The sequence below is a fragment of the Protopterus annectens genome, chromosome 1.part1, assembly GCF_019279795.1.
Source record: "Protopterus annectens isolate FY-2018-M chromosome 1.part1, PAN1.0, whole genome shotgun sequence".
Lineage (NCBI taxonomy): Eukaryota > Metazoa > Chordata > Ceratodontiformes > Protopteridae > Protopterus > Protopterus annectens.
In genome coordinates this window covers 321,908,324-321,935,851 of record NC_056726.1, presented here as the reverse complement: position 1 = coordinate 321,935,851, position 27,528 = coordinate 321,908,324, and the positions used below count along the sequence as shown (strand labels likewise).

The following is a 27,528-nucleotide window of genomic DNA, read 5'->3' as shown; positions in this document are numbered from 1 at the left end:
GAGGATTAATTCAGAACCCTCTAAAAGTGTGGCGAGGGCACTAAGCAGATGGGAGCTTTGGGGGAATGAGCAGGAGACAGCTTGTAGTAGGAGAGGCTTACTCAACTGCAGTACTTTTTTGCTAGGTGGGGACTTACTATAATGAATATATGGAAAACAGTGGATGGGAAGGTACCTAAATAGGTTACACAGACAGTAACAATGAAGGGGAAAGGCTTTGGAAGTCAAATTACGATAAGGGGTGCAAGCCAGAGTTGCAGAATGTTATAACTACCGTAAGAGAAGGGTGGGAGGGTTAGAAAAAAATTCAAACTGGAGCTGTAGTCCTATGGTTAGAAATTTCAGAAGCTTTCAGCATAATGTCTCAGTGTGGGCTGGGGTAGAGTCAAAGAACTGTAGCAAGATAAAAAGAAAGACACTGAAATGTAACTTTAAGTAGATATATACAGCTGTACAAAGTACTGAAGCACAAATTCTGGAGCAGAATTCACAATTCTGCCACTGCTGCAATCCCACCACAGACTAAGGCACAAAACTATGCAGAATTTTACTAGTAACACTGTAATAAATGACTAAACGAGGCTCAAATCTACCAGTATATCGCAGTCCTGCCACAGGTGTGAATGAAGCTACAGGATTGTTGCCCTAGACTGGGTTCAAAATATAAAAAGTTAGCTTTTACATGTAATTCTGCCTATGGAAATAGAAGTGCAGTATAATGTATAAACAATGCTACAATCTTCCCACAACTACAAATGAAGCTACAAGTCTGAGGTCCCAGAACAAATTAAAAAAATGTAAACAGGTAACTGTTTTTGCCTAAAACATGCACAAAAATCAGAAAAGTAAAAAACGTATTACCACACAGATCACTTTAAATGCATTTTAAAATATTTAAGCAGACTTTAAATACAAGAACCCCCCCCATTGATGAAAATGTTGTATCTTCCACTTTGGGGCTCTCCACACCTCTCAGAGTCTACTGGGTAGACATAGCTTTGTGCTAAATATAGCAGACTTACTAGAGAGTGATCCAGTAAAATAAAGCCAATACTGTAGCTCAAGTCCTATGGTTTAGAAAATTCTAACGTAATGTCTCATTGGGGGCTGGGCCTCAAAGAATAGAGAAAAACAGTGCCAAGGTAAACAGAAAGGCACTGAAATGCAACTTTAAGCAGGTGTATATAGCTATAAAAAGTAGTGAAGGGGCTGAAGCACAAATCCTGGAGCAGAATTCACAATACTGCCACTACTGCAATCCCAGCACAGACTAAGGAACCCAACTCTCTAGATGTTATCCAGTAATGCTATAATAAATGACTAAGTGAGGGTCAAATCTGACAGTAGCAAATGAAGATGGGTAGACTACACAGATTTTCGTACCTGGTTTGACAGTGACTGCAAAGTAGGCAAGACTCGTATATTGGTTTAGTTTGAAATGTTTAAAGGTAAAGATGAGATTTTATAGTGTTCATACTTAACATCAGAGAGCATATGATGTTATGTAGTCCAATCTCGCCTACATTCTTACTCACGGGTTCGGTGCCGAATATCGGCTCCGACTCAGCCAACTTTTTATTTACTAGCTCGAAGTCTCCCGTTGGCTGGGCTAAGCAGGTATCCCATGCTGCACTGCTCCATATCCCCAGATCTCGTTTGTCGCTCGTGGAGCTAGGACGTGGTCTCGCTTGGCTGTGGCTAAGTACCTTCTTTTTCAATTTCTCTCGAGAAATTTCTAGTTGTTTAACCACAAAAGCTATTTTAATAGGTATTTCTTCTTGTTGCGTGTTTGCAGTGTGTTTATATTTGTGTAGTTGGTATCCCTGACTGTTCTGGTGGGCTAGGCCCATTTCACTTAGAGGACCTAGTCCTCCTTCCTATGTAGAGTTTCATTCCTTGGGTTTGTTCTTGGTTATTGGTCTAAGCCTGTTCTTAGTGTTTTCCCTTGTGGTTAGTGTTTGAGAATTGTAAGAACCGTTTTACTTAGAGGTTCTTGGTTCCCTTTGTGTGTACTGTGTTTAGTAGTTTTCCCGCCTTTGCTGCTTTCTTCAGGCTAAGTTGCGTTCTGTGGTATTCTTGTACAAGATGTCCAAGGATCAGAAGGAACATAAACCTTCCGGGTTTAAAAAATTTTCAAAGTGTAATTACAAGATGTCCATTACAGATGGACACTCCGTATGTGTTTATTACCTAGGAGCAATTCATTTGCAAGAGTCTTGTAGCTTCTGTCACGCCTTCAGTCCGAGGGTGCTCCAGGAGAGAAAAAATAAACTAATATTGAAGGGACTTCTAAAACCTTCGTTTGAGGTGTCTTTAGACTCGACTTCTAGTTCTAAGTCCAAGTCTAAAGCTTCGAAGGCGAAGAAAAGATCTCCGGCTCCGTCTGTATCTTCGGAGCCTCCGGAGAAAATCTCTAAATTGGACTCTACCTCCTTGGCTCCTCTGTCCTCGGGGCCGCAGGAGGTATCTGTAGTACTGGAATCGGCGTTGGCTCCTATATTATTGGAACCCATTCGGAGCCAGTCACCCAGTGTTAGGCAGGGCTGTCCTGAGAGGAGATCCCAATCTCCCTCCCTGTCCTCCAAATCATCCAGGCTTTCTGATTTGGATGTCAATAGGGTGGTACAGAGGCTCCTGCAGTCGCCAGTGTTGGCAAAATTATTCTCGGCTCCAACCCAGTCGGCTCCGGAGCCTAACCCGATGCTTGTGTCGATGGTTCCTCCTCCAAGCACTTCCTTGTCTTCAGAGCCAGAGTGCTCCACTCCGAGTGATGTTCTTGCTCCGGCTCCGATACCCCTCAAGGGTTTATCGGGGCAGACGTCGGCTCAGTCCACAGGGTTCGGCACTCGGCTTTCCTCAGTCCGGCCCGAGGGGGATACTTCGGGACACCTGTCGGTTCCGAGCCTCCCTCTCGGCGCATCGGCTCGGGGGACCTCGACCCCGTCATGGCCTCGGAGGCCGGTCGGTCCTCTGATTCGGGGGGACCCGCCTTCGAGGCCATGTGGAGCGCACTGGCCAGATCGTCAGGTACATCACCCAGATCGGTCATTCCGTCCCCTTCCACCCCAGCTAGAGCCTCTGACGTCCCCCTATCCATAGATGGCAGAGCCCAAAGGTCTGGGGATACCCCCATGAGCGGTCCCCAACTTTCTGAGGGCCCCTCAGAGTCTGTGCCTGAGGAGCCCCCTAGAAAGAAGTCGTGCAAGAGGAAGCACATAGACTCCCAGGATGAGTCTCTCACTTCTGATACCGACCTCGAGGAGTCCAAGGGGTCCCCCAAGTCATCCTCTGATGACGTCTCTTTCTCCGACATACTGGAGATATTGAGACAGAGAGGCGACTGGCCGTCCAGACCCCCTCTGAGGAGGAGTCTGTATTCCTCAAGGCCTTTGGTGCTCAACCCTCTGCCTCCTGGGTGTCTCCACCCTTCGACGAGCTCCTGGATTTAATTTGTCGAAAGGTGTGGGAGAATCCTGATTCGGTGGAACCTGTACCCCGAAGGCCCAATAAGTTTCTTTCTGCCCCCCCCCCCAGGGAAAGAGTTTCTGTCCAAAGGGGTTTCTGTAGATGCCATGGTGGTGGCGGCGGCCACACAGCAGGAAGTAACAGAGTCTTCTTCCTCCGTCCATCCTCCTAACAAGGAGTCTAGGAGCATGGACCGGTATGGGAAGCGTACCCTTTCATCAGCGACCTTCACCCTACGGTCACTGAACTATCTCTGTCACTTTACTCTGCTCCAGAGAGATCTCCTCAAGGAGTTGGGAGATACTCTAGCGGGTAACATACCTGAGGCGATAACGCACATGGTTAACGCCTAGGTGTCTACCCTCAATTCTGTTGTCAACTCGTCCATGAGGCTCATCATATGCAGCCGAGGGGGTGAGTAGAGCAGCCAGTTCAGGAGTAGCCCTCAGGAGGCAAGCCTGGATGCGCCTGTGTCATTTTGCAGAGGCCTTCAAGTCTTCCTTCACTGACGCTCCCTTTGATGGGTCCTCACTCTTGGGGACCAAAGTGAAAGACACCCTCACCAGGTGCGAGCAAGAGGGAAAGACCCTGTCTGCCGTAGGGGTCCGTTTTTCCCTTCCCTCGAGACATTACCCCAAGGCTCAGAGGGGAGGGAAGATGTGGTTCAAAAAATCACAGAAGTTTTTCCCGGCCGCACAAGGTGAGTCCCCCTCCAGAGGCAGAGGAGGGGGAGGTTATTCTGGAAGATGCCGCCCCAGAGGCAGAGGAGGCCCCCTCAACTCGGGAGACTGTGATTCCTTTCGCAGTTCTTCCTACCATCGTTCCTGATGTGTTGCCCGACTGTGCTATTCCGGAGCCAATTGGGGGCCGCATATCGTTGTACCCGGAAGCTTGGGAAAGCATCACCCTGGATCGATGGGTATTATGAATAGTTTCCGGAGGTTACGCCATCCCTTTTTCATCAGACCCCACTCCAGTCAGAAGAATCCCAGACGTTCCACCCAGTCAAAGGGATCACGCATCATTAGATATTTCAAAGCTGCTAAAGAAGGGAGTCATCCAACCTGTCCCCTCAGACCAAATCGGATTAGGGACTTACTCAAGACTCTTTTTAGTGCCGAAAAGAACAGGGGACCTGAGACCCATTCTAGATCTCAGCAGATTAAACCACTACGTTCTGAAGTCCAAGTTCTGAATGGACACCCTTCAGTCCATTTTTCCATTGTTGGAAAAAGAAGTATGGATGTGCTCCATCGACCTCAAGGATGCTTACTATCATATCAAAATGGACAGGGCATCCAGGAGTCCCCTACGCTTCCGGCTGGGAGCCAGTCATTTTCAGTTTCGTGCCCTGCCCTTTGGTCTCACCACAGCCACCAGAGTGTTCACCAAATGTTTGGCGGTGGTGACAGCTCAACTGAGACATCAAGGATTCCAAGTGTTTCCGTACCTGGACGACTGTCTCCTCACCGCCCCTACCAGGCATCTACTCATCCAAGCCAGGGACGCTACCATTATCCTCTGTCAAAGACTAGAAATAACATTGAACTGGGAAAAATCTGCCTTGCTGCCCACACAGCATGTCATGTTTATAGGCGCAGAGCTAGACACTGTTCAAATGCGGGCCTTTTTGCCGCACGAAAGGATTGGAGTATTACAAAATCAGGTTCACGCTTTATTACCCCTCAGGAAAGTACAGGCGAGATGGGTTCTTTAGCTTCTGGGCACCATGGCAGCTATGATTACGCTATTGCCGCTAGCGAGATTACACATGAGGCTTCTTCAATGGCTTCTATTTGCTCAATGGTCTCTCCAAAAACTCCCCCTTTCCCACCAGATCCTACTCATGGACCGATGCAAATAGGATCTCAGTTGGTGGCTGTGCTCCACCAATCTGAATGAGGGGAAACCGTTTGTCCATCTGTCACCTGTTGCCCCGGTGACCACGGACGCCTCCCAGATGGGGTGGGGCATTATCTTGGCAGGACGGTCCAAGGCACGTGGCAAGATCACGAGGTACATCTGCACATCAATGTCTTAGAGATGAGAGCTGTATTATTGGCGTTGCGGGCACTTCAGAGCTCTCTTCCTCTGGGGACGATTGCAATACACTCAGACAACATGTCCGTTGTGTGGTATCTAAACAAATAAGGAGGAATCAGATCTTACCCCCTGTGCAGAGAGGCAATGCGAGTGCGGCAGTGGGCAGTGTCTACCCAATGGTTTCTAGTGGCAACGCACATTCCGGGGAAGGCCAATGTGATAGCAGACAGGCTGAGCAGAGCTATTCTGATGCCTTACGAGTGGTCCCTGAACCGTCTGGTTGCGGAACAGATTTTCAGCAGGTGGGGTCAGCCTTGCTGTGATCTTTTTGCCAATCCCCTCAGTGCCAAATGCAACAACTACTTCACCCTGATCCCCCCGCAGGGGGAGTCACCCAGAGGTGCTCTAGCCCACAATTGGCCCTCCGGTCTGCTCTACGCTTTCCCTCCATTTCCTCTGTTACCAAGAGTGATTCAGAAAGCCATTTCCTTGGGAAGCAAGATGATTCTAATTGCCCCACACTGGCCTTGCCAAGTCTGGTTCTCCTTTCTCCATCCATTCGCTGTGGACACTCCTTGGATTCTGGACCCAGTTCCAGACCTACTGACACACATGTCGGGACAGTTCCATCCCTCCCTGCGGACCCTCAGGTTGACAGCCTGGCTACTCCACTTCCATCGTTAGTCAGACTTCATCATTTTTCACCTGAGGTGGTGCACATTTTATCCTCTTCTCATAAGTCCTCGAGTAGGAAGCTCTACTCCAGCAAATGGAAGAGATTCTCTGTTTGGGCTCAGGCCCAAGGAATTGACCCTTTCACAGCCCCAGTTGCTGCTGTCTTGGATTTCTTGTCCATGCTCTTTCAGCAGGGCTCTGCGCCCGCTACCATAAAAGTCCAGCTGGCGGCTATTTCAAACTTTCATACCTCCTATGAGCCTTCCCTTATGGCCCAACTCTGTAAGGCCTTTCTAAAGGGCACCGTGTTACTCCGGCCTCCTGTGTCCGAACCTATCATGCCCTGGGATCTAAACTTTGTTTTGCAAGCCCTTACTTCACCTTTCGAGCCGGCTGCCACCTGTGAGTTAAAGTTTTTGTCATGGAAGACAGCTTTCCTAATAGCCATCACATCAGCCAGATGGGTGTCAGAGATTCAAGCTCTCTCCATCAAACCCCCGTAGTTAATTTTTCATAAGGACAGAGTTTCTCTCAGACCCAATCCGTCCTTTATCCCCAAAGTAACATCTTCTGTTAATCTCAATCAGTCTATTGAGCTACCGGTGTTCTTCCCTCAATTCTCGAACAAGGCAGTGTTTAGGTTCCATCAACTGGATATGCACAGGCAACTACGATTCCACCTACACAGGACCAAACACCTACGAAAATCTGTCCAATTGTTTGTTTCCTTTTCAGAAAATAGAGCAGGTTCCCCTATTTCCAAGGTTACCATTTCCAGATGGATTTCAGATTGTATTTCCTTTATTTATTCTTCAGCGGGAAAGAATCTACCATTCCCCATCAAGGCTCACTCTACTAGGGCTGTTTCTGCGTCTATGGCATACCATGCCAGAATAGCTTTGGATGATATTTGTGCTGCAGCCACGTGGGCTTCTCCACACACCTTTATTACTCATTACAAACTGGACGAAGCTTCTAGGGGTCTAGCTTCCTTTGGTTCCACAGTCCTCAGGAGTATCTTCCTTTGAGCCTCCCAGGATAGAGGTACTGGGGACGCTGTCCCGTGAGTAAGAATGTACGCGAGATTGGACTACGTAACATCAAGAAGTTATGTACTCACCATAACGTTTGATGTATGTAGTCCATCTCGCCTCACATTCTTACGTACCCTCCCACCTGCCCACTTCCTGGAGGATTTGGAGGTTATAATTAGTTCTAGAGTACCCTTCAATGGTAGTTTATGTTTTCTTGTTCTCCTTGTTAGTGTTAACCTTATTGGGTTGTTGTTATGAATGAGGTGTGATTGTTGGTTTCACAGCAAACTAGATCTGGGTATATGGAGCAGTGCAGCATGGGATACCTGCTTAGCCCAGCCAATGGGAGACTTTGAGCTAGTAAATAAAAAGTTGGCCGAGTCGGAGCCGATATTCGGCTCCGAACCCGTGAGTAAGAATGTGAGGCGAGATGGACTACATACATCGAATGTTATGGTGAGTACATAACTTCTTCTTTTGGCTTATTTAAGAGAATATAGGTTGAGAGATTTGAAATTTTATGTTTTACCAAATGCCTTTCAGGATATACGTTGCACAAGATCTTTGTGGATTAATAAGAAGTGACTGCCATTCGATAATATGAACCAGTGCAGAATGATGTAAATATGACAATGGTAGAAGAGTGTGATACTGAAATTGACTTAGTGGACAGTGTAAAATGGCAAAAAAGTCTTCAAGTAAATTGAAAGGAGAGATCTTATGATTCAAGAAGAGTTACCTCTCTGTTGAACCAGAATTATTCAGTTATAAAAAGCAGCACACAATATGACAAATCAAGCCAGATGGTACTCATAACTTTGTTAATGGACTTGCGATCATTTTTCATATTGTTTAATCAAAGTGATGATATGGAATAAAGCTACATATTGCAATTTCTTCTTCTGATGGTGTCTGCTTCACCAGGAAGGTATAGTATATGGACTCCTCCTCACAGTGCTGCAAGGGTCTGAAGTTTAATTCTGACCTCTGATTACTGTCTGAGTTGAGTTTACATGATGTTCATCATGTAAACTCAACTCAGACAGTAATCAGAGGATGTTCTTCATGTTTCACTGTTGCAGTCATTACATTTGGGTTATCTGCTGGCATGTTGCCCTCAGTCGGCCTGATTAACAAAGTCTTGGGTCCTGCGTCGGTTGCTGTCCCTTCTTCCATGATGTCAGGTCATCAGGGGTATAAAACATGCAGCCGATGCCATTTTCACCAGTCTTTCTTGCCGTGCGGTGCCCGAAGCAGAAGCAGTTTGCAAGTGCCGGTCGGCCGACTCCTGAAATTTTCATTTTCGAGTTTCAGAACCGAAGTTTTCAACCTAAAGCTAAGTACCCCGTTGGGGCTCCTTACCGATGTCAGAAAAACAAATTCAGTTAATGACTTACTTCAAACAAGTGGCCACAAAAACCCAGCTACTGGCAAGACAAATTCTGCAGGCCTTGGGGTTCATGGCTTCCTGCATTCTAATAATTCCATATGCAAGACTGCATATGAGGAAACTTCAATGGTACCTAAAAAGCTTATGGAATCAACATTGTCACAGCCTGGAAACAATGATTCCTATCATTCCTTGCCTGCAGCAAGAGTTCCTATGGTGGGCAGAGGCCTGTCATCAAAACAAGGGACTGTCATTTATTCCACCCCCTGCCACCCAAACCCTGACTACAGATGCATCAGATTATGCTTGGGGGGTGCATCTGGCAGAGAGATGCATTCAGGGTCAATGGAGCCCAAATCAAATGCACCTACATATCAACCAGAAAGAGATGCTAGCTGTACAGAATGCTCTGACAGCCTTCAAGGACTATCTTCATCCAGGACAACTACTGATAAAGACAGACAACACCACAGTCATGTGGTACATAAACAAGCAGGGGGATACCCATTCCTACCCCCTTTGCAGACTAGCCATGGCTTTGTGGAACACGGCCTTGACTTATCAAATACATCTACAAGCTCAATTCCTGCCAGGAAAGCAAAATACTCTGGCAGACGAACTAATCAGAAATCTTATGGACCCACACGAATGGGAACTGGATCCACAAATCTTCAGCATGTTGTCACGCATATGGGGGAGCCCAGACATAGATCTTTTTGCCTCACTCCAAAACTATCAGTTGGACAAATTCTGCACAAGAATTCATCACAAAAAAGCTTGGAAAGTGGATGCTCTATCCTTCAGCTGGAAAAACCTATCAGTCTATGCCTTTCCCCCTCTGCCTCTGCTCTCCAAGGTCTTACTAAAAGTCAGACAGGAAAAACCAAAAATGATTCTGATTGCTCCAGACGTTTCTCGCCAACACTGGTACCCGCTGCTACGCAATATGTCACACCTTCCTCCGTGGTACCTGCCTCAGACACCTTATCTACTGTCTCAGCAGAACTATCAAATTCTGCACACTCAGCTCCAAACTCTGAATCTTGCAGCATGGCTAATCAACTAAATTCACCAGTTACATCTCTCGGCAAACCTGTGATGGATGTCATTTTGGAGGCTAGAAAGCCTAGTACTAGAAAATCTTATGCTGATAAATGGAAAAGATTCTGTGCCTGGAACCAAGCACAAGGAATAAGCACAGCAATGCCCAATATTCCTCAGATTCTGCATTATTTAACTGAGATGCTTCACAAGGGCCTCTCTTTCTCTTCCATAAAAATCCATGCCTCTGCCATTTCAGCTCATTACAGCACAGAGCCTCCCCTCTTTTCTCATCCCCTGCTAAAGCCGTATCTCTGAGGGGCCAAAAATTTAAGACCTCCCAGGAGAGCACCGACTCCTGCATGGGACCTCAATTTTGTGTTGGAAAAGCTCACCCTACCTCCTTTTGAGCCAGCTGCTACTGCAGACATAACATTTCTCTCTTGGAAGACTGCTTTTCTTTTAGCAGTCACTTCAGCTAGAAGGATTTTAGAACTACAGGCTCTCATGGCAGTGGAGCCTTTTATTATCTTTTACCCAGACAGGGTGGCGCTCAGGACCAATCCATCCTTTATGCCTAAAGTGGTATATAGTGTGGCTCTTAATCAGACCATTCATCTGCCAACTTTTTTCCCAAATCCACAGAACAAGAGTGAGCGGATTCTGCATTCATTGGATGTACACAGACAACTAAGATTCTGCTTAAATAGGACAAAATCTCTAAGAAAATCTGAGCAATTACTGGTGGCATTTGCTGCAGGGGCAGAGGGAAAGGCTATTTCAAAGCAGACTATTTCAAAATAGATAAGCCATTGTATTTGTTTCTGCTACATGCACCATGGTAAACCTGTTCCCAAGGGGATCAGATCCCATTCCACCAGGGCTGCATCTACTTCTGCAGTCTTTCTCAGAGGGGTTCCTACCAGAGACATTCTAGAAGCTGCTACCTGGAGCTCAGTTCATACGTTCACCAAACATTACCATTTACCTCTCTTCTCTAAATCCAGAGCAGGTTTTGCCACTGCTGTCCTGCAGGGCCTTATAGCTGCTCCTAATGCTGTATAATTCCATCCTCCCAACCATAGCTTTGGGATTCTACCCAAATGTAATGACTGCAACAGTGAAACACGACGAACATAGTACAGTTGTGTACACTTACCATAAATGTAGATGTTTGGGTGTATTCACTGTTGCAGTCCTGGTTACCCACCCGCCAGCCCCCTGTGTTTTTCTTTTACTGTACCTCTTCTTTCTTTTACTATGCTCAAAAGCCTTTTTGGTGTATTTGCTTTTATTTGGAGGTATAGTTGTTGTTCTCTAAATTACATGCATATATATTTATATATATTTATATTTTGCTCCCCATTTGGGGGGTACCTGATATCTGGGGCAAGAAAAACTGATGAAAATGGTGTCGGCTGCATGTTTTATACCTCTGATGACCTGACGTCATGGAAGAAGGGACAGCAACTGACGCAGGACCCAAGCCTTTATTAATCAGGCTGACTGAGGGCAACCTGCTAGCAGATTACCCAAATGTAATGACTGCAACAGTGAATACACTCGAACATCTACATTTATGGTAAGTGTACACAACTGCACTTTACATGCTGTTCATCATACTGTCCATTGTTACATTCATCACTTGTGTACCTTGCCCACTGGTAGCCTGAGTGACTGTCCTGACTTACAGAACTGTAGCTTCTCCCAAGTTTTCGGCCAGCTCCTTCCCACTACCACACAAGAACATTAGAAGTATTTGAGAAGTGTTGGCTGACACCATCCTCATCTCTTTCTTGCCATGTATTTTGCTATGGGTGAATGACTACAGTGTCATCAGTCTGTTGGCTGGCCTACTTCCAGAAGAAAGATAAGTAACCCTATAGAGGAAAATCTTTTCAGTGCTGTTATTAGTCTCATGACTGATACTGATTCTGATTTGAATACTGTTGTAAAAGTGGATAACTGAGATGACTGCAAGATGTGGATTCACCACAAAGGTTTTAACTTCCATTGCCTCTGTTACCTTGACCCAGAGTATGAGTTGGATGCTTGCCCGAGCAGTTGGCATAATGGTTAAGGTGTTTACCTTGTAGACACACAGGGTACAGGGTTTGAATCTCACCTTTGAGGGAAATTGGCTAGGCTTAAAATGTCCCACAAAAGTCACTTAGCCTAGTATTTATCTATGAAACTATGAACCTATGCCTACATTGTGACAGCTTCACACTGAAAACAGGAAAAGACCCAAATCTCTCTAGGGTTTGTGACTAATAAGGATTGTCTCTGTTGGCTCCCTATTGAAATGTCAGCACTTGAAATGCAGAGTGCCAATGGGTTACTCAAGTGGAGCTTGACTTGCAGATATGCAGCAAGTCCTGTCAAGGCAGGGTCTGAGATTGCTTTGTATGCCAGACAGAGGTCACCTCTGAGGAGTCTGTAGGAGACTGAGTAGAGGGACAGGGCCTTTAGCCTATCTGTGTAGGGTACTTATTTGAGGCCCTGGATTCTCCTGGTTACATGTGCTTTGTGAGGTACATGCTGAAAGGGGCATTATACTCAGTAATGGGCCTTATAAGGAAACAATAGAGGGATGTTATGACCACCTTGTCCCTAGATGAGATACCTTTACTACTGAGGTGGGCCATGTAGAAAGATTTTTGTACAACAGAGGCAATATGGTGGTCAAAAGTCAGTTTGCTATCAACCTGGGTTCCCAAGTCCCTCATGACTGATTGCGTGCTTAGGACCTTATTAATCAGTGTGATAATTTGTGGGGACATCACTCTCCCCAAAGGAGATGATGATGCAATTTTTGGCATTCAGCTTGGAGCCATGTTTCTGGCACCAGTCATTTTTCTGGGTGAGACCCTTTTGGAGGATGTCGACATCACTAGGGGAATTGATGACAGCACCCAGCTTGCAGTCATCTGCAAACTTGGTCAGCCATAGCCCACTGATTTTGGCCTGCACCTCAGAAAAGTATATCCCAAACAACAGAGGCCACAAGACCGATCTCTGGGGTACACCACTCGTTATGGGTCTACTGCTTGATGCCAATAGGTATGCATGCAATATGTATACTTACTGGCAGCTTAAAGTACATGATTGGAGTGTGGAAGGAAACTGGAGCACAAAGAGAAAGCCCACATGGCCACAGGGAGCATATGTAGACTCTGCTCAGAAGGTTCCCTAGCCAAGAACTGAAGAATCAAGCATTGTAAGACAGCAACGTAAGCCATGGAGTGCAAATTAGTTTTTGAAAATACAGCAATTTGATCAACTCAGAGGTACTTAGTCCCCAGGCTTTAAGGACATAACTGAAGTATGGAAGGTACAAGTGAGACAGCAAAGAAAGTAAGCATGTTCACAGTGACATGTTTTTTTGTTGTTATTGTCTGTCCAAATAAATTATTCTATTATGAAAATGTCAGTTTATGCTGTAACATTAATTACAAACTTTAAGAATTATGTCTACGTCTACCTCCTATACTTCAGTTATGCCCTTCACACACTTAGACCAGCTACTTCACAGGCAGGGACTAAAGGTGGAGGTGTCTCTCTTTACATCAGAAATAAAAAAAAAAAGGATGGTCAAACAGGACAATGCACTTGAGCTGCTCCATGTTTAAATCACCATATGCAAAATCCAATAGCATTTTCTTGCAAGCTGTAGGTCCCCCTCTATGACCCAGGAAACTCGTACCATGTATTTAAAGTTATTAGAAACACTTACCATCCAATCCAATACCATATTCATGGGTGACTTTAATTACCCCACTATTGACTTGGAATCCTATATGACACCAAACGTACAGGCAGAGAGATTCCTGGATTTTGTAATCACAGACTCCTTGGACCAGATAGTTCACCAAAAAGGGGTGCAACCATGCTGGATTTGGTCCTCACTAATATGGGAAAGTGCTGCACACCCCGCTTCTGTAATGTCTAACCTGGTAAGTTCGGACCACAAAATAGTCTCCGTTGAAGAAAAATAAATCCTGGATCCCCAGCTAAACCTGGAATATTCAGGAACTACTCTAACGGTAACCTCTTACTATTAAGTGATAACCTGGCAAATTTCAAGCCTCCATAAACCCTGAGAACATTGCTGCCTATACAAACTGTTCACAGAAACCCTGTACGAGCATGCTAATAGCTGCATAGAGGCAGCTGTACCCACCAGGAGGAAGTACAGAGCTAACTCAAAAAACAAGCCACCCTGATGGAATCACAAACTCAGTAGGCTATATAACAGAAGGAAGAAAATCATGGCAAAAATTAGGAGGTGCAGCACCCAGCAGGATAAAAGCACCCTCATCAAACTAAACAAACAACTCAGAGGACAAATAAAGTCTATCAAAGCCAAATTTGAGGTAAGTTTGGCCTCCCAGGCCAAGGACAGTCACAAAGTACTCAGCTGTGTCCGCAGCCTCAAAAGCAATACACAATTGTGTGCAGAGCTCATTGAAAATGGAGCTACCTATACTGAGACAGAATATATAGCAAACCCCCTGGCTGATAAGTTCATCTCCAACTTTACCCCTCTCCCCCTCAACCTTAACTCAGGAAATACCTTCAAATACAACTCCCTCTACTATCACTAGGGAATAGGTCATTAATGCTCTCTAAGACCAGGAACACTGCATCAGTGGGCCCAGACAATATTCTACGATGCCTTTTAAATAGCATGAAACATGACCTATTGGGGCCTCTGGAATTGCTATTTAACTGTTGCCCCCAAACAAGCTTCATGCCTCATGAGTGAAGAACAGCAACAGTCATCCCTCTGCACAAAGATGGGCCATCTACAGACCCTGGAAACTACATACCCATACATCTCACTAGTCTTGTATGTAAAGCCATGGAAAGCATTGTCATGGAAATGGTCAATAGAGGTATATTAATGTACTTCACAAGACATCTGCAGCAGCTGGAAAGGCCACAGAAGTACCTCACAAAGAGGATTACTGGCCTCAAACAGATGCCCTTCACTGACCATCTCAGAAAACTCCAGCTTTACTCTGTAGCATATTGTCTACTCCGAGGTGATCTCTGCCTAACATATAAAGCTATGTCAAACCCAGAGCTGTTGGACATGCTACACCTAAAGAAATCCCAATCCCTCCGAGCTACATGCTCTAGGGACCTAAACCTTGTCACCACAATAAACAGGACATGCTGGAGGGATAGATTCCTGTCCCAGAGACTTCCCATACTCTGGAACAGGCTACCCATCTATGTCGAGCAAAGTTCTTCATTAGCACTCTTCAAGAAAAATCTTGATGAGTGGATGCGAAATAGGAAATACACCCTGGGGATCCCTTCTTTGTCTCTGCTCGACAGTGGCACAAGAAAATAACTTTCTTGGGTGGCATAAGCCAGGGAACCTTGTTGGCTAGGCTTACGTAGGACCTCGGGCCGATAGCCTAGTACCTACCTATGAACCTATGAAGCCTCCAGACACTGGACCCAACCCAGTATGGTTTTGTGAACGGAAGATCATGCCTACTCAACCCGATGGACTTCTTTGAAAAGGTAACAAAAGCAATGGATGAGAGAAAAATGGTTCACACTGCCTACCTTGACCTGGCCAGGGCATTTAACACAATACCCCACACGGGCATTGTTGACAAACTCAAGAGGTTGGGTACAAACTCGTATGTCACCCCTGTGGGTAGCCAACTGGCTCACAGACAAGAACCAGGAAGTTAGAATTGGGGAGTCCATCTCTACAAAGAGGCCAGTCACAAGTGGAGTCCCTCAGGGATCAGTCCGTAGTCCACTCCTTTTTGGCATTTACTTCTCTGAAGTCAAGGCCAATTTCATTGGTCTCTAGATAACTAAAATTGCAGACGATTGCAAATTAGGAGCTGTCATTGAATTCCACGCTGACAGAAATGTTCTCCACGAGGTGCTGACACAGACAAATTACTGGTGTCAGAGCCATGGACCAAAACTAAATGCCAAGAAATGCGTAATAGTATCCTTTGGGAAGTCATCACCCCTGATAACTATCATATTGACAATACATCCCTTAGAGTTGACCCTGTAGTCAGGGACTTAGGGACACACGTAGATAGTAATCTAACCTTTGATCATCATGTGTCTGCAATAGTGAGGAAATCCTTCTGTGTTACACAACTTATAAACAAAGGTATGGCATCTAAGTCCAAGGAAATTATTTTTCCACTGTATTCGGCATTCATCAGACCTATCATTGAGTAGAATCCCCCCTTTGGTATGTACGTAACCAGGCATATCCAACAATTGGAACATCCACAGAGGTTTCTCACTAAAAGAATAAAGGGCATAAGTAAAATGACCTATGCAAACCGTCTCAAGGCCCCATCCCTGTATTCTGTCTCCTACAGGCTTTTGAGGGGAGATCTATGCTTGGCATACAGGGCAGTGTCAGATCGCACTCTGATGGACCTTCCGCATATCCACAGAACAAAGAGTATCAGAATTACCCCATTCTAAAGACTTAAACCTTGCCTGGGATATAAATAGGACTTGCTGGAGAGACAGGTATGTATCCCAGAAACTACACCATCTATAGAACAGACTCCCCATCCATGTAACACAGAGTTCCTTCCTAACCAAATTCAAGTGTAACTTGGACAATTTGATTGGGAACAGGAAATTCATCCCTGATTTGACACGTATGTCTCCAATGGACACAGAAAACCTGTAAATGGTTTTCATCTCTCAGGTCCCTGCTTGTAAATGTTTCATCTCTCAAGCCCCTGCTTACACTTATTAGGGGTATCAGAACTTGTCAGAGATTTGGGATGTATGGCTAGGCTTAAAAAGGCCCTTGTGGTCGTTAGCCTAGTAAACATCTATGAACCTATAATGAAGAGCAGTTATTTTGGAAAGGGCAACCACACTAAAGCCTGATGTAGAAAATCTGAAATTTCTGGCTGTACAGTTAATTGCTATACTAACTGACCATACCTTAGCAGCAGCTGAAATTATGTACAGTATCACTCAAGAATATATAACCTGACATTTATCATTGAACTAGTAGTACATGCCAAGAATCCTGCCTCACTGCTTATGGGTAACAACATCTTTGATGTTAAGTTGTCCATCTCGCCTTCGTTCTTGCTGTTTTGGTTCTGAGCCGATCCTCGGTTTCCGACTCGGCCATCTTCTATAGATCGAGAGCTGTTTACTGGCTTGAGGCTAGCCCTTATCCCAGAATGCCCAGCGTCAGCTACCCAGATCTCGTTTGCCACTTCAGCTGCGAGGTTGCTTCGTTACTGGCTCAGGCTTAGATTGTTTTGTATTGCATATTTTTGCTGTTTATTGTAAAATTTTAATTGTAAAAGTGTTATTAACCTTAGTCTCGTAGTACTTATACCCTTTATCGCCTTATATTGAGTGTGTGTGCTTGGTTGGCCGTCACTCCTTTCCGCAGGCCTCTTTTCCCTTGAACTCGTTTTAACTTAGAGAGTTCTCCTCCCCCTCTATTAGGTTAGCCGTTTAAGTTGTAATAATTATAACTTTTTTCTTATTGTTATTGTGGTTCTTTAGTTTGTTGTTGTTAGGAAAATGTCTAAAGATACCAAGGTATCTGGCTTCAAAAAGTGTGACTCATGCTGTCAGAAAATGTCTCTGACAGATGGGCACACTAGTTGTGTATATTGTTTGGGTGCTTTTCACCTGCAGGACTCCTGTTCTGTTCTATATGTCAGGCTTTTAGTCCAAGGGTCCTGCAGGAGCGCAAAAACAAATTAATCCTTTGAGGATTATTGAAGCCTCAGGATTCTCCAGCTAAAAGTACTCAGCCAGCGAAATCCCCTAAGTCTGTCAAGCCGTCGGCTCCACCTTCGGAGCCGACTCCTTTACTTGACTAACCAAGTATGTCGGTGCCGGCTGGCACTGACAAGGCAACTCCTCCTTCATCTCCATCTGCTATTTCGGAGCCGTCTTGGAGACATAAGAGACTGAGGTCTCCATCCTTGGAGCCCATCCACTTGGCACCTCAGTCACCCTTGTTACAGAGTGAATGTAGCCATCATTCTTCCCACTCCTCTCGATCCTCTAGATTATCGGATCATGATGTGGAGAGAGTAGTAAGTAGGTTGCTTAAGTCAGAGGCCCTGGCAAAATTACTGTCCAGCCCACCTCAGCAGGTATCAGCTTCAACCGCCTCTATTTCCATTCCTCCAACTACATTTAGCTTGGAGCTGGAGACCATGGATCTGCAGGTAGTAGAACCGTCGGTGCCGATCATCATCTCTCCAGTTCCATCCTTGGGTCCAAGTACCTTGATTGTACCTTCTATCGAGGGATCTGGGTGCCGGGACTCTCTCGTCGGCTCCGAGGGGGAGGAGTGGCATCGGACCCTTGTCCAACCCCATTCTCCCCCTTGGACCTTCCGCGCAGGTGAGCTCAGCTCCAACATCAGCCTCGGAGCCGTCACCCTCGACACGGAGAAGGACTCCTGTCTCTTTGGAGCCAGAGCTTTCTCTGCCTAGAAGTCGGGACACCTTTGAGGTCATGCGGAGTGTGCTGTCCCCGAAACAGCTGTACTGCCAGCTCCATCGGCTCCGCCCCCCGTGGTGTCTGTTCCAACCTCCAGACTCCAAGCGTAGGGAACCTATGCCCCAGGACACCCCATTGGGTGATCCCACTTCTTCCGGAGCCTCCCCTGATCACTCGGAAGAGCCTCTCCGGAAGAAGAAGTGCAAGAGGAAGCACATAGACTCCCCTGAGTCTGTCACTTCAGATACAGACATGGATGAATCGGAAGGGTCCCCAAGGTCCCCCTCTGAAGATGTTTCCTTTTCAGACATTCTTGAAATGCTTAGACAGAGGGGGGACTGGACTTCCCTAGCCCCTACTGAGTACGAGTCTGTATACATGGACGTATTCGGTTCCCAACCTTCCACCTCCTGGGTATCTCCTCCTTTCGATCCACTCATGTCTATAGTGGCTCGATAGGCTTGGACAGCTCCAGATTCTGTGGAACCTACTCCGAGGAGACCAAACAAATTTATTACAGCCCCCCAGGACAAACAATTCCTCTCCAAAGGTGTGCCCGTTGATCCCATGGTGGTAGCAGCAGCCACCAAGAAAGAGTTAGCAGAAACCTCTTCATCTGTTCATCCTCCAAACAAAGAGTCTCGGACGACGGACAGATATGGAAAGCAAATGTTTGCTTCAGTGACCTTTTCAGTGAGGTCCCAGAACTATCTATGCCATTTTACTTGTCTTCAAAGGGATCTCCTGAAAGAGCTTGGAGATACCCTTCAAGATCCTACAGCTGAGGGAGTACCAGCCAAATTAGCTTCTCAGCTTGCGACTCTTAATTCCATAGTCAACTCCTCCATGAGGCTGATTTCCTATGCAGCCGTTGGAGCGGGCAGAGCCGCAAGGACAGGTGTGGCTCTCAGGAGACATGCTTGGATGTGGCTGTGTCAGTTTGCGGAACCCTTTCGAGCGTCCTTCACCAGTACTCCCTTTGATGGCTCCTTTCTCTTTGGGCCTCAGGTGAAAGACATGTTGACCAAATGTGAGCAGGAAGGCAAGCCTCTCTCTGCCGTGAGAGTCCATTTTTCCACCCCTTCCAGACCTTATCCCAAGGGTCAGAAGAGTGGAAAGATGTGGTTCCGAAAATCCCAGGGACCCTTGCCTGACACACATGGTGATTTTTCCCTCGTGGCAGAGGGGGAAACAACAATAACAGATGCCACCCTCATGGCAGAGGGGGACCGCAAAACCAGGGTGACAGAGAAACCTTCTCTGAAAGCCCTTCCAGCATCCCTGAAGGGTTGCCCGACTGCTCACCTCTGGAGGCAGTCGGGGGAAGACTTTCACTGTACCCAAAAACCTGGCAAAATATAACAAGAAACAGATGGGTACTATCCATTATATCAGGAGGTTACAAAATTCTCTTCCATCAATCCCCCATAGAATCTAAAAAGTCCATCCCAGATGGTCCCGCCCAATCTAAGGGATCATGCAGTCACAGAAGTTTCAAGACTGCTAGAAAAAAGAGCCATTCAAGAAGTCCCCGCAGACCAACTAGGATCCAGAACTTACTCAAGATTCTTTTTAGTACCAAAAAAGACAGGGGACTGGAGACCAATACTGGATCTCGGCAGATTGAACAAATCTGTACAAAAAGAAAAGTTCCAGATGGTGACACTGCAGTCCATTTTCCCTTTTCTGGGTCAGGACAATTGGATGTGCTCGATAGATCTTCAGGACGCATACTACCATATCAAGATGGACAGACGCTCCAGGAGATTTCTTCGTTTCTGGGTAGGGGCCAGTCATTACTAGTTCAGAGCTCTGCCCTTTGGTCTCACCTCTGCCCCCAGGGTGTTCACCAAGTGTATGGCAGTAGTCACGGCTCACCTGAGGCGTCAAGGATTCCAGGTGTTTCCCTATCTAGACGACTGGCTCCTGACTGCTACCACCAGGCATCAATTCTTAGAGGCATGGGATTATACAATCACATCATGTACTCAACTAGGCATTACATTACATTTCGAAAAATCTGCCTTGTTGCCCTGTCAGTCTGTCACATACATTGGAGCAGAATTAAACACAAAAGAAATGTTTGAAATATTACCACAGGAAAGAGTTTCCACTATTCATCAACAAGTGTTAATTCTAATGCAGAGCAAAAGGATTCAAGTCAGATATGTCCTCCAAGCTCTAGGCTCCATGACAGCTGCCATTCTTCTTGTCGCATTAGCGCGTTTCCACATGAGAATCCTTCAGTGGCTTCTTTTCACGCAGTGGTCTTTCCAGGAGCTACCCATGTCTCACATGATCCTGATCACAGAAATATGCAAAAGGCACATTTGTTGGTGGATGGTCTCCCCACTAGTGATTCAGGGCAGACCTTTCATACTGATAGGGTGGGGGGGGGGGCATTATCTAGACAGGACAGTCCAAGGCACTTGGCAACCTCGTGAGTACCATCTGCATATCAGTGTCCTAGAAATGAGACTGGTGCTCCTAGCATTGCAAGCCCTTCAAGACTCTCTTCCTTCCGGGACCATTGCAATCCAAACGGACAACATGTTAGTGGTGTGGTACATCAACAAACAGGGCAGGACCAGGTCTTACCCCTTGTGTCGAGAAGCACTCAGACTGTGGCAATGGGCGATTTCCTCCCAACTTTTTCTGATAGCAACGCACATCCCTGGGAAATCCAACGTCATAGCGGACAGGCTCAGCAGAGCTATCCTCATGCCTGACGAGTGGTCTCTGAATCATGAAGTTGCGGATCTTATCTTCCGCAAATGGGGACAGCCTTGCTGCGATCTATTTGCCATTCCTCTCAACAACAAGTACAGAAGCTACTTCTCCCTACTTCCTCTTCCAGGTCATATACCCAGAGATGCTCTAGTCCACTATTGGCCTCAGGGACTCCTTTACGCTTTTCCCCCTTTTCCCCTAATACCAAGACTCATACAGAAAGCAAAATCGTTGGGTTGCAAAATGATCCTCATTGCCCCATATTGGCCTCGACAGATATGGTTCCCATTCCTGCACCACCACCTTCTGGATCAACTGTGGATTCTGGACCCGGTTCCAGATCTTCTGATTCATCAATCAGGCGGGTTGCACTAATCCCTTCAAACTCTCCAGCTCACAGCATGGTTACCAACCTTAGCCAGGCTTTCCAGTATCTCCCCAGCAGTCCATGATATTATTGTTTCCTCACATAAGTCTACTACAAGGAAAATGTATGCTAGTAAATGGAAACGGTTTTCTTACTGGGCAAAATCTAGAAATTTGGATCCTTTCTCAGCCCCAGTCCATGAAATTCTTGAATTTCTAGAACAACTTTTTCAGTTTGGTGCAGCTTCCGCTGCCATTAGAGTACAGCTAGCTGCCATTTCTAATTTTCATATCAGTATGTTTAATTCTAGCATAATGTCTCATAAGCTCTGCAAGGCCTTTATGAGAGGAACATCTCTTCTTAGACCCCCAATTAGCGATCCTCCTCCTCCTTGGGATCTCAATTTAATTTTAGCTTCCTTAATTTTGCCTCCCTTTGAACCGGCAGCATCATGTTCCTTAAAATTTCTTTCATGGAAGACACTTTTTCTGGTTGCTGTCACTTCAGGTAGACGTGTCTCAGAACTTCAAGCACTATGTGTTTGTCCTCCTTACCTGGTGTTTCACAAGGACAGAGTTTCTCTGAGGACCAATCCATCCTTTATTCCTAAAGTCTGCTCAGAGAACAATTTAAATCAATCCATAGATCTCCCAGTTTTCTTTCCCAATCACAGCAACAAGGCAGAATACAAGCTCCACCAACTGGATGTGCACAAACAATTGCGTTTTTACCTCCATAGAACTAAGGAACTAAGAAAGTCAGACCAGTTATTTCTTTTGTATGCTTTCAACAAACAAGGCCTTCCAGTTTCTAAGGTGACCTTATCCAGATGGTTATCTGATACTATTGCCTTTATTTATCAGTTACGAAATAAAGAGCTACCAGCTACACCAAAAGGTCATTCTACTAGAGCATTAGCCACCTCTGTAGCCTTTCAGTCTAAGTTGCCCATAGACTCAATCTGTGCATCTGCCACTTGGGCAAACCCTCATACTTTTATCTCTCATTACAAGGTGAATATGGTCTCCCGGAGCAGGGCTTCCTTTGGTTCTACTGTTCTGAAGAGTCTGTTCCAATGAGCCACCTGGGATTTTAGGTGCTAGGGACACTGTGTCAAACAGCAAGAATGAAGACGAGATGGACAACTTAACATAAAGAAGTTATGTACCTACCATAACGTTCTATGTTAGTTGTCTTCATCTCGCCTTCCTTCTTGCGTCCCTCCCTCCTTCCCCCTTCCTAGAGCACTGAGAGGAGTTCCTTTTGTTTTCACTGGCTGAGTATCTTGTATTACTTCACATGCCAGGTAATTTATGACTCTTTCCTTGTTTAGGTGTATTGGACAACCAGTTTTTAGGTAACTGGTTACGCCACTTATGTCTAGTGTGCGCTATCACAAATGAGATCTGGGTAGCTGACACTGGGCATTCTGGGATAAGGGGTAGCCTCAAGCCAGTAAACAGTTCTCGAGCTGTAGAAGATGGCCGAGTCGGAGCCAAGGATCGGCTCCGAACCCAAACAGCAAGAAGGAAGGTGAGATGAAGACAACTAACATGGAACGTTATGGTAGGTACATAACTTCTTTTTCTTTTTGTATGGTCACTGCTTGTCATACTTGCCAAAGTAAGGTTACTGTAGGACACTCACAAAAAAGTCACATTACTGTGCTAAGTAACATTTTTCTCCAGAGCTGTAAATACATAGCAGTAATTCAGATGGTAAAGTACATGAAGTGAAGAAGCATACGACTACCTGTATGCTTCATTACTAGAACAACAAAAATAAATATTACATGGGGTATAGGAGCTTGAAAAAAGGATAGAGCTTTCAGAAACAAGATAATTAAGGGAGTGGATTTTTAAATGTGATCAGCATTTAACAGGTTAAATGTGCAGTCATGAGACATTTAATGGATTACTTTATCTACTTTTTCTCTTTTAGGGAGATGTGTCTTTGGGATGTTAATGATGGACGATGCATAGAGTTCACCAAATTAGCTTGTACACATACTGGTATGCAGGTAAGGAACTAAATGTATAGAGGTTAAAATGCAGAAATGCTGATGTAAAAAATCAGAAGCGTTGTAAATCATTTAAATTCTGTAGCTTTAGGGGGTCTATATCAGTTCATCAAAATCTACTTGCATCAAACTGCTGATGTCCTTCATGGATGCATCTGCAGTCATGACAAGTGGGTTGTCCTGTCGTCAGGCAGCCCTGCAGTCGGCCGGATTCCAAAGTCCGGGTCCGGCTTCGGCTGATGTCGCACTCCACCCGACGTCATCTCTGTTGGTCTTCGGGTATATAAGCATCAGCCGACGCCATTTTCCTCAGTCTTTCTTGCCGCGTGGCGCCCGAAGCAGAAGCTGTTCGCAAGTGCCGGTCGGTTGGATCCAGAGATTACTTCTACCGAATACTACTTCGAAGACTTCTAAAGCTAAGTACCCCGTTGGGGACTCTTTCTTGCCTCAGCCGATGTCAGAAAAAGTTAACAATTGTTTAACCTGTGGGAAACAAATACCTCATAAAGATTTCCACTCTTACTGTCTGCCTTGTTTAGGCCCAGCCCACGACGTAGCAGCCTGTTCGGCCTGTGCCTATTTCAACCGACGAACGCTTAGGCGTCGGTCGGAGTTTGCAGAACAGTTTTTCGGTACTGATTTTGCGTACATTATGCCGGCGGATCCTCCGACTACCCAATCTACCAAAACGAAAGATAAAGACCGACATCGCGGTCCGCGGTTTCGGCGAAACCACGGTAAAGCAAACGAGTGTCTCGGTTTCGCCGAAACCGAGAAAACTGATCAAAGTACAGCTGAACCTATTCTTACAACTGAGGCCCCTGCTACAACTCTTGAATCGACCTCAGAAATTTTACCCACTACGGTGGTTGACTTATCAGACACCATCCCCTTGGATGTCTCTACCCCAGCACGTGGTGCTGCTAGGCCTCCAGCAGCCATGTCCATTAAGGCCTTCGCCAGGGCTAAAGCAGCCAAGACTACTAAATCAGTGCCTGTTAACCCCCCCCACATCCAGGCCCTCTTCTAGTTCTCAAATGCTTTCTTTGGCAGAAGATTTAATTTCTTTAATTAGAGGATCTCAATCTCACCCAGACAGGGCCTCTCAGCCCCCAGAGAAGAGACCTAGGGCAGAGGCCCCTGAGCCAGTGTCTTCTGATGATTCTGCTGATGAATCAGACATAACTGACCAGCCAGAGGCTCCCTTCTCCAATTTTGAAGATTCTGATGCTGAAGAATCCATTCCAGCTGCTTCCCACCAGAAGAATTCTCCTTTGGGGAAACCTTGCATGCCATGCGAGAACAGTTCCAATGGCAGCAACAGGATTTTTCAGACTCCAGAAAAAGACTTAGGACCTTTCTGCACCTCCCACAGCACAGGCCCTTAGCTATACCTCCTGTTCTCTCTGTGGTGGATGATGCTTTCAATGATGTTTGCTCCGCTCCAGATTCTTTACCCCCAGCCCCTGCCAAACCAGACAGATTTTACAGGGTGCCAGATACTCATCACCACCTTTACAAGGCCCCACTTGCAGACCTAGAAACTATATCCCAGGGTCCCAAGGCAGTAGCCGCGACCACAGCTAAAACCCTATTCCTTCTGAAAGGGAAGCAAGGTCATTAGACAGATGGGGTAAAAGGTCTACACTTCAGCTACTCTCTCAGCTAGAGCTTTAAACTGTCAGTTTCACATGATACAATACCAAGAGTTTATGCTTGATCAGTTAACTAAAACCTAACTACTGATGAATCTCTTGATAAGAAATATGTATTAGAGATGGTAAATAACATACAACAGGTTAGCAACCATTCCTTAAAATGTGGCTATGATGCACTGGAGGCTTCATTTAGATCAGCCATGACAGGCACAGTGATAAGAAGGCATGCATGGCTAAAGGAACAAGCTTTACCGGATCATGTTAAAGCTAAGTTGCTAGATGCTCCTATGGACAAGACAAGTTTGTTTGGTACACCTGCCCAGCAGGTTATGAAGAAAATGGAAGAAAAGGCAAAATCTGTTCAAACTGTTAAAGATTTCTTGCAGGTTCAACCCCAAGGTTTAGCAGGAACTGGCCTGCCAAAAATTGGTCCTTTCCTGACTCCACAAAATTTCAAAGGGGCAGGAATAGACGCTCCAGAGGCAGAAACCAATCCAGAGGAGGTGCCTACAGAGGACGACAGTGGCAAGGTAACAACAGAGGCACAGACACAGCCACTGCCACTACATCAGCACAACCACAGTGACTTAATCCTAACTCCGCCTACCAGGGAACAAATAGCAGCTCCTCTAGGCGGAAAGTTAACCTTATTTTCAAAGAACTGGCACTACATAACAAAAGACAAGTGGATTTTACAAACCATAGATCAAGGTTACCGGTTTCACTTCCACACTTTACCAGTCAAAAGAGGAATGCCAAATCTACCTCCAAATCAAAAACAGAGGCTCTACAGATAATGGAGTTAGCAAACATGAGAGCTGTGGAAAGAGTGCCAACAGCAGAACAAGGAAAGGGTTCTATTCCAGACTATTCCTAGTTCCAAGAAAGGAAAAAAGTTGGAGACCAATTCTCGACCTGTCCACCTTAAATACATACATCATTGTCCCAAAATTCAAAATGCTGACCCTACAGCAACTTCTTCCCATGCTGGGCAAGGAGTCTTGGCTGGTAACTCTAGATCTCAAGGAGGCATACCTGCACGTCCCCATTCGACCAATCTGCAGAAGATACCTCAGATTTCTTGCAGGATCAGAGCACTATCAATTCTCAGCATTGCCCTTTGGCTTATCTACTGCCCAGAGTATTCTCAAAATGCCTGGCATCTGTTATCGCCCTTTGCAGACTACAGGAATTCAAATTTACCCATACCTGGACGACTGCCTGCTACAAGGGGACAACAAAAGCAAGCTGACAACAGATTTACAAAGGGTCATTTACTTGCTACAAGGACTGGGATACACAGTCAATTTACAAAAGTCAAGGCTGATACCATCCCAAACAAGGACATTCTTGGGCGCGGAATTGGACACAGTACAACAAATGGCATTCCTGACTACAGAAAAACAAAAAGAACTTCCTCTGTACTTCTTGGCACTAACAAAGCTGAACAAGTTAACAGCAAGAAAAGTTCTGCAGGCCTTGGGCTTCATGGCATCATGCATAATCTTGGTCCCATTTGCCAGACTACATATGAGGAAACTACAGTGGTACCTAAAGAATTTATGGTCCCAACACAGACACAGTCTAGAAACAGAAATCCCACTAATTCCATGCTTAAAGCAGGAGTTCCTATGGATGCCAGTCAAACCCAGGCCTACCCTTTCGCAGATGTCAACCAAGCCAGACCATCACAACAGACGCTTCAGACCTAGGATGGGGGGCCCACATGCTGGACAAATGCGTGCAAGGATTGTGGACACAGGATCAACTTCACCTGCACATCAATCTAAAAGAAATGCTGGCAGTAAAACTGGCAATCCAAAAGTTCAAACCATTCCTCAAAGAGGGCCAGTTGATGATAAGGACAGACAACACCACAGTCATGTGGTACATCAACAAACAGGGAGGCACTCATTCATACCCCTATGCAGAATGACCTTGGAGCTGTGGACCCTGGCACTCAGCTACAACATTCAGTTACAGGCAATATTTGTACCGGGGAAAGACAATACTCTAGCAGACATATTAAGCAGAACCACTCGGATGCCCACGAATGGAAGCTGCACCCGGACATCTTCAAGACCATCTCAAAGAAATGGGGAATGCCACAGATAGACCTATTCGCATCACCTCTCAATCACCAGCTCAAAAATTCTGCACAAGGACATTCCACCCACTAGCATGGAAAGTGGACTCACTCTCCTTCAACTGGAAAGGCCTAACAGCATATGCATTCCCACCACTTCCTTTGATACACAAGGTACTACTAAAAATCAAGGAAGAACGTCCAAGGATAATCCTGATAGCTCCAAACTGGCCAAGACAACACTGGTACCCACTACTGAAGAGCATGTCTCGAACAATATGTGGCCAATACCCTGATGCCTTTGATGTTAACTCAGAACAACTACAGCATCATACATCCAAACCTAAAAACGCTGCAACTGACTGCATGGAACATCACATAGCAGCAGCTAATCCAGAACTTTCCCAAAGAGTTAAAGACATTATTCTTGAAGCACGCAGACCTTCAACAAGAAGGAACTATGCTGGAAAATGGAAAAGGTTTGTCATTTGGAGTGCGGAAAGAGGAAAAGATGTGTCAAACA

General features: G+C 45.7%; 1 protein-coding gene across 2 annotated transcripts in view; it reads left to right on the top strand.

Moving 5' to 3' along the window:
- The window catches only part of WDR7 (WD repeat domain 7), a 3,592,087-nt gene that overhangs the window by 64,541 nt on the left and 3,500,018 nt on the right, over positions 1-27,528 (top strand). For both annotated transcript variants that reach the window (XM_044074906.1, XM_044074897.1), the window contains exon 3: positions 23,183-23,261. In XM_044074906.1, coding sequence (XP_043930841.1) covers positions 23,183-23,261 — 79 coding nt within the window. The remainder of the gene's footprint in view (positions 1-23,182; positions 23,262-27,528) is intronic.